Genomic DNA, 15,444 nt, shown 5'->3' on the forward strand with positions numbered 1-15,444 from the left:
GTTCAAACCAGCTTACAATCCATACACTGAACCAAACAAGGAGATTTTTAGGTGAGTCTTTCTGTAACGATTATTGGACATGTCGGATCTTGATGTTGCACATCATGAGATTACATATTAATCAAGTACTCTAATAGTTACCATGAAGGTTTTAAAAAGTGGGTAGAGGTAGGAAACTCTGGCATGTTGCAGCCAATAGGACTTCCTGAAAATGTCTATAGCGTGGGGCCTTTCCCTTGAAAGGTGAGAAAAAATAAATTAATTTTAAAATTTAAATTCCTGTTATAATTTTGCTGTACAAATCTAGTGAAACTATAAGGGCATTGTGATGCAACATATTGATGATGGCTTCACTGGAAATTGATTTTGACTTGTTATTTTTACCTGGAAACAGGCCAACGATGATACTGTACGGGATAGATAAAATCAGAGATCTCTTTGGACACAAGGTACTTTTAGGGGATAACTATGAAGACCACCATCTGGTTATTTTGGTCCTTCAAAATTAGGGATTCTTTAAAAAAAGAAAAACTCTATGTACTAAAAATAAAAGTTTTTTAAACATAAGTAGTGATATTGTCCTAGTGTTTTTTGTTTTTTTTTTTTTTTTTTGTCTTTTGCAGGTAGATCTTGGGTTTATAAAGAAAAATCCAATATTTCGTTTTGGAATTGACTAAAATGATTCACACTTGTCTCTTGTAGTTATAAACTATAATTTATTTTGTATCTAAAATCAAACACTACCTGGAGATTATTAGTTCAATTTTCTATATGAAAAATTTTGATACGGGAGAAAAAGTGATTTGTGTTTTGGATTTCACTGGCACGGGTTGTGGATCAATGGCTCAACAGGGTACTTACTAATAACTTCTGCATATTAGACACTCATTTAAAATAATATAAATAACTGACAACATTGTTATTTATGGATTAAAATTAAGGACAAAGACGATTTTACAAACTATCTCAAGGTCAGCATAAATTTATGTCCAGTGAATGATATTTTACACTACGATGGATCATGGTTTTTCGTATAAACATGATGAAAATTGTGTCCTCGAATAGCTTGCTACAAAGCAGCTGGTTACAGAAATGCATACCAGTTCACAGTGATCACACTAGTTCAGACAAATTAAATTATTCAGTTGCACAGCAATTCACTGCTCTCTTGCTCCTGTTGGGAAATAAAATTCTCAAAATTAGGTGAAAATGTAAGATAAAATGAAGAACAAGGCAAACATGTAAACACAAATTATCATAATAAGTTATGCTCCCTCAGTTACAATAAATTGTTAAGCATAACAGAATTGTCATGTCAGTAATCCATTTGGCATATATAAGAAGGACTAAAACAAAAATTATATGGTTTATAGACACTAAAATCTTAAAATTGATGTAAACAAAAAATTCATAGTATATTATAAGGGATTAAAACAAATGAGTGACATGATGACTCCATTAACGATTTATTGTAACCGCAAGGACAAAACAATAAAATAAAATATTAGAAAGACCAAAAGTAAATAAAAAAAGGAAAAAAAGGCATAAAATGGATATATATATATATATATATATATATATATATATATATATATATAATACGAATTAAAAACATATTTACATAAAAATAAATAAATTTAAAAGACAAAAAAATACTTAAAATAATGATGCTAATTTAAAAGGCTAAAAAACTATTTATCCCACAAAATCCACGTAATGAAATACTAATTTATTCGATCAAATGATAATAGTGTTTAAATATGTTTTTGTTACCGGTAGATTTGTACTTTTTAATTTTATTTTTTATAAAATATTTTATTTATTTTTAGTATTTATAAGTTTGAGTTTTTTTTTAATTCTTATTCTGCAAACACACAGGAACTATATAAATGAAATAATTAGAATTTTAAAAAAAATAAAACTAAAATATACAAACTTACCAAAACTAAAAAATGAATAAATAAACTTTCAAAACCAAAATTAAAAAAATGTTAACTTATCGATCCATAAACATATTTAAACCTAATAATAATCTAAAGATATAAACTTGGGCTGTTGAGCTTTTCCTGTGTCTTTCTCTCTCTCTCTCTCTCTCTCTATATATATATATATATGTATGTATTTTCTTTACACCGTCTGGAATCATCCATTGATTTCAATCCAAAGCACCAAATCCCCAAAGCAAAAGTGCTACTGTCTTAGAAAGAGAGAGAGAGAGACTGCGTTTGACGCCAAGAGAGAGAAAAAATGGTGAACTTCATGTTGATGATTAGTGCAGACCTTGAGAACCTCACCAATCTCCAACCCCAAGGTGGCTGCGACGACCCTAACTTCTCTTACCTCTTCAAGGTCCTATTCTTTTTTTCTCCTTCCAAATCAAATATTCAATTTCAACATCTCTTTGATTATTCCTTTTAATTTCTTCAATTTTCTTTTCCCTGTTGTGATAGTTGAAATGCGGAAGATGCGGAGAACTGAGCCAGAAGGAAACCTGCGTCGTCCTAAACGACACCGTTCCTCTCCCCGTTGGGAAGGGCACCACTCATCTCATTCAAAAGGTGACCTAAAATGCCCTTTGCGTTTCATCAAACTCTTTTTTTTTTTTTTTAATTTCTCAATTCAATCAATGCGTCGATTCATTATAGTCTCTGAAAGATTGTGGTTACCGCATAAGTCCCTTTAAATTTGTATTTCTTAGTTCAACTTACTATCTGAATTAATAGCGTTTGGAACTTACTATCTGAATTAACTTCTCTTCAATTTTAGAGGTATATAATTTTTCAGTGTTTCCCTTTTATTCAATGATTTTTTATTTTTTATAGAATTATGTGTATATGTGTGGTAGAAAAGGCAAGTGAAACCATCCACTATACTATTTGCAATCTTGAATGGTATGGTTCTATCAATTTTTTTTTTTCAATTAGATGAAATCAGGTCATGTTTGAATAAACTTCTCTATAAAAACTTATAGGATAAGAAAAAGAGGTAAAATGTATTGAGTTTCTTCATAATCTAAAATCAACTTATGCACCTTACCTTTTGGAGAAGCTAAACTGAAGGGGGGTTGTATTGGATTAGGACTTTAAAAACGATTTTAACATAAAAAAATCTTGGGGATTTTAAAGATTATGTAGGAATGCTATGACTTATTAGATTTTTTTATAAGACCTTTAGGATGATTTGGATTTATATCATAAGAATAGATTTGAAAAGGCTTTATAGATTTATAAGATTTGAAAGGATTTTGTGAACTTTTAAAAACACATTCAAAATTACAAGAGTTACTGAAAAAAAATAATAAGAAATGATGAGGTTTAGATAAAAAAAAAAAGTAAAACTAATATAATTTTTTTAATCTTTTAATAACTATATTGATTCTAGCTTTTTGTCCTCTTATACTAACCTTTCTTGGAATAACATCTTATTCTCACTTTTTAACAATAGATTTAAAATTATACGCTGATTTTTTGATTTTTTTTAATTACTACAATTATTTCATGATTAATCTAGTGACATGTTTAAATGAGATGCAATAATGAGTATGTACTAAAAGGGAGTAGTGAGGGTGGAAAATTGGTAGGAGGAATACTGAGTTATGTAGATGACTAAATTAAGGGTGAAAGTCATGAAAACATTGCATCAAGCAGGTGATGAGCATAATCAATATAAGGAAAGCATGGTTAGTTTTAGTACATAAGATAAACATTAATTTAATTTAGAAAACAGTGGAAAAAGTGCAGAAGGAATAAATATATTTGACATTTTTTTATTCCAAAAGAATAGGAGAAATATATATGGCACACGCATCTTGAAGAATATTAAAGAGAGAAGAGGGTATGTGTGATAAGACAAAAGAAATTTTGGTGGACTTTTTCATCCTGTAAAAATCCTGATTGAATATCACAAGACTTTTTATAAAAAAAAAAAGTCTTTTAAAATCCTTTGAAATCCTAATCCAATATACCCTGAAAAGAACTGTACAAGATGAGTGCATAAGTTCATTTTAGCTTTATGTGAGAAGCTTAATTCATTTTATCTTGTTTTCTCTTCTGCTGTAAATATTTATGGAAAAAATTATCCAAATAGGGCCTAAGTGCATTATAGAAACACAAAGGAAATGAAGTTCATTATTTTCTTGCAATTTTATAACTGAAATTAGATTTTACTGGTCTGACTTGTAACTTTGTAAGCTCACTTACGTGTTACAACTGAGCAGAATTCTATTCGTTTGGCATGACATGCCTTTTGCTTATGTAGTTATTTTTCTGTCTCTGACATGGGAGGAAAGATTCTGGAAATTTTATGTGATTCTTTTTTTTTAGGGAGTGAAATTTTATCTGTTGCAAAATTGAATAAGTAAACAATTTAATTGGATTGGTAGGATGTTACCAAAAAAATGTAGTACTAACTCCCATTTCTTATTTATTATTGAAATTTTATGTGATTCTGCTGCAAAACTTTAAACTATAAGCCCTAAATGTGGTATTTTCATTCATTTGTAATCCTTTGAACTGTTTGCTCCTGCAGCTGGTGATTTCTTAATATCGTTTATTTGGTATGCAGTGCAAATTTTGTGGCAGGGATGGCACTGTGACCATGATCGAAGGCAAAGGTAAACCACTAACCCAGGAAATCAGTGAATCAGGGAAGTACGCTCCATTGATGTTATTTGACTGCAGGGGCTATGAGCCAGTAGATTTTGTATTCGGTGATGGATGGAAAGTTGAGTCGGTGAGTATCCTTTTCATTTTTTATGCTATGCTTCCATTATTTTGGGCGTCATATCTCTGATCTGTTTTGATTGTCCAATGTTGCTGAATATATAAGCTGAGTAGTGAGTATTGCATATAGCTCATATACCCTTTTTTTTCAATTGAAACAAATAATCATGTGCTTAATGGCATCATGTGCTTAATGTCATATCTCTGATCTGTTTTAATTTTCTTTTGATTGTTCAATGTTACTGATATATAAGCTGGGTATGATAAATAGCTCATATACCCACTTTTGTCTATTGAAACAAATAATTGTGTGTTTCCTTTGATTTGGTATGATGCTTACGGTTGATGATTCGGTTTATTTTCTCACTGTTATCAATACTGGAAACCATGTCTAAAAGATTTATCTCTAAACTTGAGACTGGGATGAATTTGATGTGATTAATTTCAATATCTTCTATTCCAATCTTTAAAAATTAAACCAATAATTATATCATTTATATGAAAAGAGGAACAAATTCATAAATAATTTTTATTATCACAATTTGCAAGTCCAAATTATGGTGAGATTTGCAAGATATGCAGCCCTTTTCTGCCCCTCCTGATTAGTCTTGAATCAGATTTCATTCGAAGTTTTTACAGTGTATTAGATTTTCCTTGTGAGGAAACCTGTCCTCTAGCTTTTGGTATTAGCTTTCTTCTTTTCCATGTAATTTCTGTAATACCTTCTACATTTCTTTCTCATCCTTATTGTCTATGGTACTTTTTTACTTAATGGTTGTGATACCTATCCTCTGATTCTACAATTTACTCACCTGACTGTCATTTTTAACATGCGGTAGAAATTTTGGTGTTCCATAAATTTTCTGTTAAGTTGGTCATATTTCTAACTGATGCAACTTGTATTTTTGTAGTTGGAGGGAACTAAGTTTGAGAATGTTGACTTGTCAACTGGAGAATACGCCGAGTATGATGAGAAGGGAGAGTGCCCAGTCATGATATCCAATCTTCGAGCTACTTTTGAAGTGACGAAGTAGAGAGAACTGGTTTACTATCTGAATATTTTCTTGATGTATAAAATTGACTGTTTTCTTCCTAGATGAGCTTTTGAGCTCTGGGTTGCATCATAATTAGGCATGAAATTTGTGGGATCTTCTAACATTACATGTTAACCTTGTTGTATTGAAGCTGATAAAAAAAAAAGGTTTAATTACTTATTTGGTATTTATAGTTTTATCGTTTATACATTTTAGTCCCTATAGTTTTGAAGTGTTTTTTTTAGTTTCTATAGTTTACATTTTATTTTTCTTTTAGTCTTTGTAATTTGAAAGTGATTTTTTTAGTTCTCATAATTTGTATTTTAATTTTTTTTTAGTCTCTATAGTTTGAAAGTCGTCTTTTTAGTCATTATATTTTATATTTTAATTTTCTTTTAATCTTTACCATCAAAATATGAGTAATATTATCAATTATAATTAATTATAAAAATATTAGCAAATAATTTGTAATTAATTTATCGTAAGATAATTTATAAAAAAATAATTAATAATTTATAAATAATTTGTAGTTAATTATTTTTATATATTTTTTTGTTATAAAGACTAAAAGATAATTAAAATATAAATTATAGGGATTAAAAAGATCACTTTTAAACTATAGAGACTAAAAGAAAATTAAAATATAAACTATAAGGACTAAGAAGATCATTTTTAAACTATAAAGATTAAAAGAGAATTAAAATGTAAACTATAGATTATAGGGATCAACAACAACAACGCCTTATCCGACTAGGTGAGGTCGGCTACATGGATCAACTTCCACCATAATGTTCCATGTGATTGATGAAGTTCATTTCATTTCATGTTTTGAAATGTATATTTTTTCATTGTCTTTGTCCATATAAATTAGGATAAATACTAAAATTCGTCCTTAAAGTATATTTTGTTGCCATATTATGATTAGGCATGAAATTTGTGCACTAATTTAAAGACAATAATAACAAGTGCAATGCTCAGACGAGTATCCCAACTAATCTACATATACCATTTTTGTTCTTTGTTGTATCGTTAGACACTTTTTTCTTCATCACAATTTGATGCATTTGCTCTTCTAATTAAATCTTTTCACTGAGCTTGTGCATTGTTGGTTTTATGATATCTACTAATTAGCTTTACTGTGTTAATTCAATAATTTCCAATTTTTTGTATTCCCCCCTTTGTAAAAAATCAAAATGACCGCTTGTGTGGCAACAGTTTTTGCACCTTCTAATACTAGAAATTCAGCAAGGATGTTTACTATTGAAGGAAGAAATCTGACTTGGAATTATCCTTAGCTTGTTTCATGATAATCTATGTGTAACACTTCATTTTTCGTAAAATAAATTAAAAATAATTTTTATTTAAAAATAAATAGTTTTAAAAAAATGATGAAGTTTTTATAATTAAATAAATAAAAAGAAATAACTTTATTAATTAAAATAATGGTTTGAATGAAAATAAAAAAGATATTTTATTTATTCATTTGATAGGAAATAAAATAGAGTTCTTGTTTATAAAATAATAAAAATAAAGAAAAATAAAGTAAATAATAGATTCGAAGTACCCTAATTATAAATAGAGACACGTTAGGTAGACTGATGATATGTCTCTATGCTTTTTCTTTCTCTCACTTTCATTTTCCCTTCTTCATCTCCTAAAACCCTCTCTTTTTTTGACATACACCCAAATTTGTCTCAGTAAAATGACAATCTCGGACTCGTTAATCATTGGATCGTTGTAATATTTGAGCACCAAGTTCAGAACTTATTTTCAAACATTCTCACCGTTAGAATTTGCGAAACAATGTCTGAGGTGAGAGAAATGTCCTTTGCGTGATAGCTTTCTTTTTCCCATACACTCAAACCTGTTTTAGTAAAACTATAATCCTGAACTCGTTAATCGTTGGATCGTTGTGAAATTTAAACACCAGGTTCGAAATTCATGTTCGCACACCTCAACAGTTGAGATTTGTGAAATAATGTCCATAGAGAGAGAAACATCCCTTGCATGGAGACAATAAAATGGAGGCTTCAATCGCTTCTCTTTCGCTCTAACACTTGGAAATCCTAATAGAGCAACCTGAGGAAAAGCTTGAGGAATCCTAGCCAACTGTTAGAGATGCTGCTATCACTATCAGAATACACACGTGAGCCCGCTTAGAGGTAAGAGATGAGTTTATCACAATTAGGGTTAAAATCAACATGTGTAGGAGTCCTTAGAGGATCAAATTGAGGTTTATTTTAGAATGTTTATTGTATTGTAATTCTTCCTGTATGATTATGTAAAATTATTTAAGGGGTTTTACTCCCCGTGTTGTGAGAAACATCTTTTGTATAATTTGTTTGTGTTTTGGATAAGATTAGCGTGATAAATAGTTATATTGAGGTCATGAAATTGTGATTAAAATTGTGTATAAGTGATAAATTGAATATGTGATGAATTGTGGGATAACATGTTGCTTTGAGATTATAATATTGTTATTGAGATTGAGTATAAGTACAAAGGTGAACATGTGTTAATTTGCGAGATACACGTAAGCATGTGATGGTGAATTGTGACATTATGAGATGTTAAATTGTGGACATGAGATTTGGTTGTGAATAAGTGTGTGGTTAACACTTGATGTGACAATACTTGTGTTGTGAGCTGTGAATTATACAATAACCCGTTTTTACCTTAAGAAAAGTGTTTATGTGCAATGTTAAAGGGAAAATGTAGGATTCCTAGTTAGAAATCTAAAGTGTTAAATTATAGCACAATATGTTAAACGTGTTTGAAACACGAGTGTGAGGTCGTGGGTATTGTATAATTCATGAACAGTGTTTGCGTGCAAAAATTGTTTTAGGGGTTGGACCTGAATCAGAAAGGTGAAGCCCTAACAGATTCTTCGGAGTCTAGGCCTTGTGGGTAAAGACACTCGGTTTGAGTGTTCCTTTAAGCTTATATTGATCACATATGATTGGAACATTCTCGCAAAATAGAGTGACCCTGACTGATCATCTTATGATTTTACCTAGTGAGAGTGACCTGACATACTCATTGTGTAGTGTGTCTTGTTATGTACTCCTAAGCGCCTTAGTGTGGTTTTTCACTTACATGATACCACATCGCATATAGGCTTGAGTCTTAGTATAATTGTTGTATAATGCTTGCTAATTGTTTATTATGAAATTGATGAGTGTTATTACGTCTTGACCCAAGTGTGTGATTCATGTGTGATATGATTGGTAATTAAAAAATGAATTTTAAATGATAAAGTGGTGAAGTGATGTGAATTATATTAAGTTGAGTTATGTTATAAATACTTTCATAATTTATTTTGATTACATCTTTGTTTATTTGTATTTTTTTTAGAAATGTGATAACTGACTCCTTGTGTGCTATTTGAGTTGGATCCTGTGATAATCTCGAACCTTGTGTTCATTGGAGCAGATAACTAGGTAGATGACTTTAAAGAACCATATGCTAGAGGGCGTTGGAACACAATGTTCTGTTAGGATGTGATATTGGGGCATAGGTTTCTATATTAATTGCATGAAGTCTTGGACGATCTTGTTTTGAGCCGAGATGATTTTATTATTTATTTGGATACATTCTATTGTGATGTTAGAAAAGTGAATATGAGTTTTTTACTCTTTTGAAATGCTTTTATTTAAATGTGCTATAAAAACTTTTAATTAATTTTGTATTCTTATTCCTTTTATTATTAGTACATATATGTGTAGGGATAGAGGGTGTCATAGTATGTCGGGTTTACTTCAAGTTAAGTGTTCAACCAATTTCGGGAAAGGAAGGAATAAGAAGGTAAAAGAAAAATAAGGAGAGAAAGAGAGGGAAAGGTCTTCAGAAATATTTTTTTACAATGGCAGATGGTGCTAAAAGAGAAAAAGAAAGAAAGAAATAGCATGAGAAAAAAGGAGGAAAAGATTCCAAAAAAGACAAATTAGTTCATTGATATTTTGATGAAAAATTAATCCTACAGAGTCAGCTACACAATTGACAATTTTTTCTCATGATATTTCAATCTTCACTTGTCAGCTCAGCCAATACGTTAGATTTTACGAATCAAATTAACGACAAAATTAATATGTTGACATTTTTCCACATTCAAGTACCAAAAAATAATTTTTCATCTTTTAGGAACTAATATGTTAGCAAAATACACTTACAAAAATGAATTTGAATATTTATCTTATAAATTATCTTCTTCTAACTGAATTCCAACATGATGGTTATTGGACATGTGATACATGCACAAATATTATGACACGGTTGATGTCTTAATTAGACACCAAAAACACTACACTATATAGAGAAAAATTCAAAGGAAATGAAATGAGTTCTTAACATTAAAAAGATTTAAATTGATAATTAACATTATTAGGTTTCTTTTCATTGTGGATTGTGTATGGGTTGAAGACATTTTTGCTTTTGCATATCAGCTTAGCATGGAGGTGGCTGGATTGTGTAATTTTAAAAATATAGAATAAACTGAAATTTTCCTCCTTTGTATGGATTCTCCAATCACCTATTACTCCACAGAATAAAATTTTGATTTTTCATACCTTCAACAAATAATTTGAATGGCTTCCATTACATATTGGTTTGTTCCAAGAATAACTGGGCGTCCATATTGCCTTGCTGTGTTGACAATTAGGTATTTCTTTTAGTCCCGGATGCATGTTCTTCGTGAAACCTCCTTCTCCTACCCTCCCCAACCCACCCCAAAAACCATCTATTCAGTTCAAAGAAATTCATGATACCTGGCCGTTTCAAATATTCTGGAGGTCCTGTACTAATTATAAAAATTAGGCCTCTAAAATGATTTAAGAGTCATACTTATATATAAAAATACATTTCATGCTGTAATTATACTGTGATTATTTTTTACAAAACAAAGCACCAAAAATTTAAAAGTACTAAGTTTATATTGTTGATAATATCTCAATGCAACTCTAAACTAGTATTTGACCTTTTACTAATTAAAAAGTGTCATCTAAAAAGTAAAGAATAATATGATGGAGTTTGACATTTTAGACCCCTAAAATGACTATCGGGGCCTGCACAACACTGGTACCTTAAATGCTGTTCCCAAGCTTTGGGAAGAGTTAGAGAAGTATGTGATAGTATCCCTGAGATGTTTCACCTTTTGAACCAACTTGCTAACTAATTTCATCTTTTGATTTGCAGATTATTTTTATTTCACTCCGCGTTTGATCAAGTCTTGAGCACCCCTAGTGAGAGATATCTCTCATTGGCAACTCTAGGTCTCAATTTTTAAGGAAGTCGATTATGGAAAGCCTCAAGATTTTGGCAGTTAAAAGCAACCAAGCATTCTTATTGTTGGAAACTATTTTTTAACCGCGGTATTCTTCAACAGAAAAATTAAAATTGATTTAAAGGATTGATCTCTTGCAATAGATATTTTTTTATATGTCCACATCAAGATCAAACTCATGTTCATGATAACATGTTTAAAAAATAAGGTTATTTATCAATAGTCATTTTTAACGTATAAAATTATTCTTATTACTGCTTAGAAGTTATTTCTTTAAAATTTATAAATAATTGTAAAATATCAAATATTTATATTATAACAGATAGGTAAAAGCAATTGAAAAGAAGAAAAATGATTCTCATCATTTTAGCTCACTGTATAATGTACAATATATACAATAACAGATTCAATATTAGCCACAAAGCTTAAACAGAATTATAACAGAAAAGAGAAATTGATTATCAATAACTAACTTAACCAACTAATCATAATGGACTAATTAAGCTAAGCTAACTATGGTAATAATCCTAACTAAAGTTGGTTGTAATACTCCCCCTCAAGTTAGGTGCATAGATGTCTAGAAGGCTTAACTTGGACAAAAAAAACAGAGAATTTGCAGAGAGGCAAGGCCTTGGTGAAGATGTCAGCAAGTTGTTGATGAGTAGGTAAGTATACCAGCTTGATAAAACCAAAGTGCACATATTGACTTATGAAATGACAATCAATATCTATGTGCTTAGACCTATCATTTGAAGTTGGATTTTCAGCCAATGCAATAGCTGATTTATTGTCACACATGATCATTCTGGAACCAAGAGTAATCTGGAACACACGAAGAAGCTGTCGCAGCCACAATAACTCACTGGGAAGAGAAGCTAAAGCTCTATACTCAGCCTCTGCTGAGGACCTTGCAACAGTGGGTTACTTTTTTTACTTCCAACAGATGAGAGATGAGCCCAAGTAGACACAAAACCAGTTGTTGACCTTCTAGTATCCTTGCAATTGCCCCAGTCAGAGTCTACATAAGCTGTGACAATGGAATTGTTGTTTGCAGAAAAGAACAAACCTTGGGCAGGAGCTGCTTTGAGGTATTGAAGGACTTGATGAAAAGCTTGAAGGTGAGGTGTCCTTGGAGCTTGCATAAACTGACTAAGCCTGTTTATGGGAAAAATAATATCTGGCCTTGAGATAATCAAATACATTAACCTTCCCAACAATCTTCTGAATTGAGTAGGGTCTTCAAGAACTTCACTTGCGGTGGCATCCAATTGAAGACCAAGATCCATTGGAATTTTTGAAGGTTTGCAATTGGTGCAACCAGTATCTTCTAACAACTCTAGGGTGTATTTCCTTTGGTTCAAGTGAATGCCTTTTACAGACTTAGCTATTTCAAAACCAAGAAAATACTTTAGATCACCTAGGACCTTGAGTTTGAACAACCCTTGCAACTATACAGTGACTTTTGTAATTAGAGATTTGTTTGGGCCAGCTATGATGATGTCGTCCATATAGACTAACAGGAGAATCAGAGAATCATTGCTCCCCTTAGAAAACAGAGAGCTATCTGCAGTAGATTGATTGAATCCCAGCTTGATGATTGAATTGGAAATTTTTGGAACCACTGCCTTGATGTTTCCCTCAAGCCATACAAGGACTTGTGTAACTTGCACACTTGATGCTCCCCATTTCCAAGATAACCTAAGGGCAGATCCATGCACACTTCTTCAAATAAATCCCCATTTAAGAAGGCATTGTTGATGTCAAGTCGTGTGAGATTCCACTGTTTCTGAGCTGCTATGGCAAGCAATAACCTGATTGTAGTCAACTTTGCTACAGGTGAAAAAGTGTCAACAAAGTCTACACCCAACTGCTGTGTGTAACCCTTGGCAACTAGACATGCCTTATGCTTGTCTAGACTATCATCAGAGTTGAATTTGTTCTTATAAAACCACCTGCAACCTATTGTTTGCTTTCCTGGAGGTAAAGTGACAATGGACCAAGTCTTGTTCTCTTCCAAGGCTTTTATTTCCTCATTCATAGCATTCCTCCATTGAGGATACTTCACAGCTTGGTGATAGTATTTTGGTTCATAATGTTGATCAATATTGCATATGAATGTTTGATAAGGAGTGGATAGAGAAGAGAAACTCATATAGTCAAACATAGGGTAGGTAGTTTGATGTATGTAAGCATCTAGGTAGGAGGGGGGATTACATACACGAGTTGATCTTCTAAGGACAGTATCAGGTTGTGTCACAGTGGTCGGTTCATTTTTCTGACTAGGCTCATTTGGTTCATCTGTAGGAACAATGGGTTCAACTGCAGGAATTGGTTCATTTTCTGCAGAGATAGGAGGTTCACCTGCAATGGATACAGGCTCTGTTTAAGGGTCAATTGTGTGTGTTTCAACTGTGAGTGTTTCAAGAGGTTTAGGCAAGACAATGTGCTCAAAGGTATCCTCAATGGTTGTTGGTTCACTAGCAGATGTGAAAGGAAATTTATGTTCAACAAAAACAACATCTCTTGATATAATAAACTTCTTGTTAACTATGTCATACAGTTTATACCCCTTATAACCAAGAGGATATCCTAGAAAGACAGTAGGAACTACTTTAGGTGAGAATTTGTTTCTCTGATGCAATGGTACAACAGCATAACACAGGCAGCCAAAGACTCTAAGGTGTTCATATGATGGTTGTTTTTTGTAGAGAATCTCATATGGTGAACAACCTTTAAGAGCAGGAGTAGGCACTCTATTAATTAGAAAAACTGCAGTGTTTATACATTCTCCCCAAAAACGAATTGGAGCCTTTGATTGAAACAATAGTGACCTAGCAACATTCAACAAATGTTGATGCTTTCTTTCCACCACTGAATTTTGTTCAGGCCTATAAGGACAACTAAACTGATGCAATGTCCCTTGTTCACTTAGAAAGTCATCAAGTTTTAGTTCTTTGGCATTGTCAGATCTCAGTTGCTTTATAGGCTTGTCAAAATTCGTTTTAACAAAAACAAAGAAATTCTTGATCAAATGAGTAGCCCCAGACTTATTTTTCATTAAATATAACCATGTAAACCTAGAACTATCATCAACAATAGTCAAAAAGTAATGCTTTCCATCATGAGTAGCATGTTGATATGGTCCCCAAGTGTCCACATGTATGAGATCAGATGGGGACTCATAATAATGGTTATTTGAAATAAAAGAGAGCCTTCTAAATTTGGACAGGGGACATACCATGCAATCTTTAGAACTATGAGATGTCAAATGCAATGAATTTTTATTTGCAAAAAGTTTCAAAATCTTGTCAGATACATGTCCCAAATGGGAATGCCACAAAGATTGTGAATTCACAAGTACGCGTGAGGCGGCAAATGTGAATGTGTGCTCTATATAGAGAAGAAACAGATCAAGATGAAGATCACCTCTACCAATCATCTAGTGTGTTTGAGTGTCCTGGAAAAGAACAAAAGTGTCTTCAAACAACACACCAATTTTATAATTGGGAGTGATCTTAGGCACAAAAATCATATTGACATGAAAAGAGGGAATATAAAGGACATTATGCAAAACAATGCGAGAATTTATCCTAACAGAACCAGTTTCAACCACTTGAACTCTAATTCCATTTGGTAGAAGCACAAACTTGTTTTTCAAGAATTTGAAGTTAAAGAGAAATTCAGGAAAGCAAGTAATGTGAGTTGTTGCTCCAAAATCAACAATCCAAGCATTAGGTTCTTGGAAAAGGGAATTTAAAGTAGAGTTTGACATGCCTATAGTTTCAATACCTGCAATGTCAGAAGAGTCTTGCTGAGAGGCACCAGGCAGCTGTGCCATTTGAGCTTGAAAGAGGGCAAGAACTTGCTGGCATTGTTGTTGAGACCAAGATTGACTTTGTTCTCCTGATGCAGCTTCAAGAATGTTATTCACTGAGTTATTTGCAACTGAAGTATTCCCAAATTTCTTGAAGCTTGAAGGGTATCCATGGATCATGAAGCATTTTTCCTTTGTGTGGCCATGGATGTTGCAATGAGAGCAGAACAGTCTATCCTTGCAAGTAGGTTTTCCCTTGGCATTGGATTGGGTTACAGCACAAGCCATTTCAATAAGAGAAGCAGAATTTGGTTGAACACCAACAAGCCTCTGAGTTTCATCTTGAAGCAATAATGAGAAGGTCTCATCAATATCCGGAATCGGTTTCATCAACAAGATTTGACCTCTAGCATGGGCAAAACTCTCGTTGACACCCATCAGAAATGACATGACAAATTCCGCTTTGATGGAAGCAAGAAGTGGAGCAACCCCGCCGCAATTACAATTGTGATTGGCCTTGAGTTCACCCAGCTTAGCCCAAAGCCCTTTGAATCGCGTGAAGTAGATGTTGATTGAGTCCATTCCTTGAACACAATT

General features: G+C 32.3%; 2 protein-coding genes across 2 annotated transcripts; one reads left to right on the top strand and one right to left on the bottom strand.

Annotated features, from left to right (window-relative positions):
- The first annotated feature begins 2,129 nt into the window (after positions 1 to 2,129).
- Positions 2,130 to 5,848, top strand: LOC100500192 (uncharacterized). The gene is made up of 4 exons (NM_001251329.2): positions 2,130 to 2,349; positions 2,451 to 2,558; positions 4,564 to 4,731; positions 5,633 to 5,848. Exons 1-4 carry the CDS (start codon positions 2,248 to 2,250, stop codon positions 5,753 to 5,755), a joined length of 501 nt encoding a protein of 166 aa, NP_001238258.1. The 5' UTR covers positions 2,130 to 2,247; the 3' UTR covers positions 5,756 to 5,848.
- Positions 5,849 to 11,908: 6,060 nt separating this feature from the next.
- LOC102659783 (uncharacterized mitochondrial protein AtMg00240-like) lies at positions 11,909 to 12,319 on the bottom strand. Its single transcript, XM_006596570.1, has one exon. The coding sequence runs from the start codon at positions 12,317 to 12,319 to the stop codon at positions 11,909 to 11,911; it is 411 nt and encodes a 136-aa protein (XP_006596633.1).
- Between the last annotated feature and the right edge of the window lie 3,125 nt (positions 12,320 to 15,444).

The sequence above is a fragment of the Glycine max genome, chromosome 14, assembly GCF_000004515.6.
Source record: "Glycine max cultivar Williams 82 chromosome 14, Glycine_max_v4.0, whole genome shotgun sequence".
Lineage (NCBI taxonomy): Eukaryota > Viridiplantae > Streptophyta > Magnoliopsida > Fabales > Fabaceae > Glycine > Glycine max.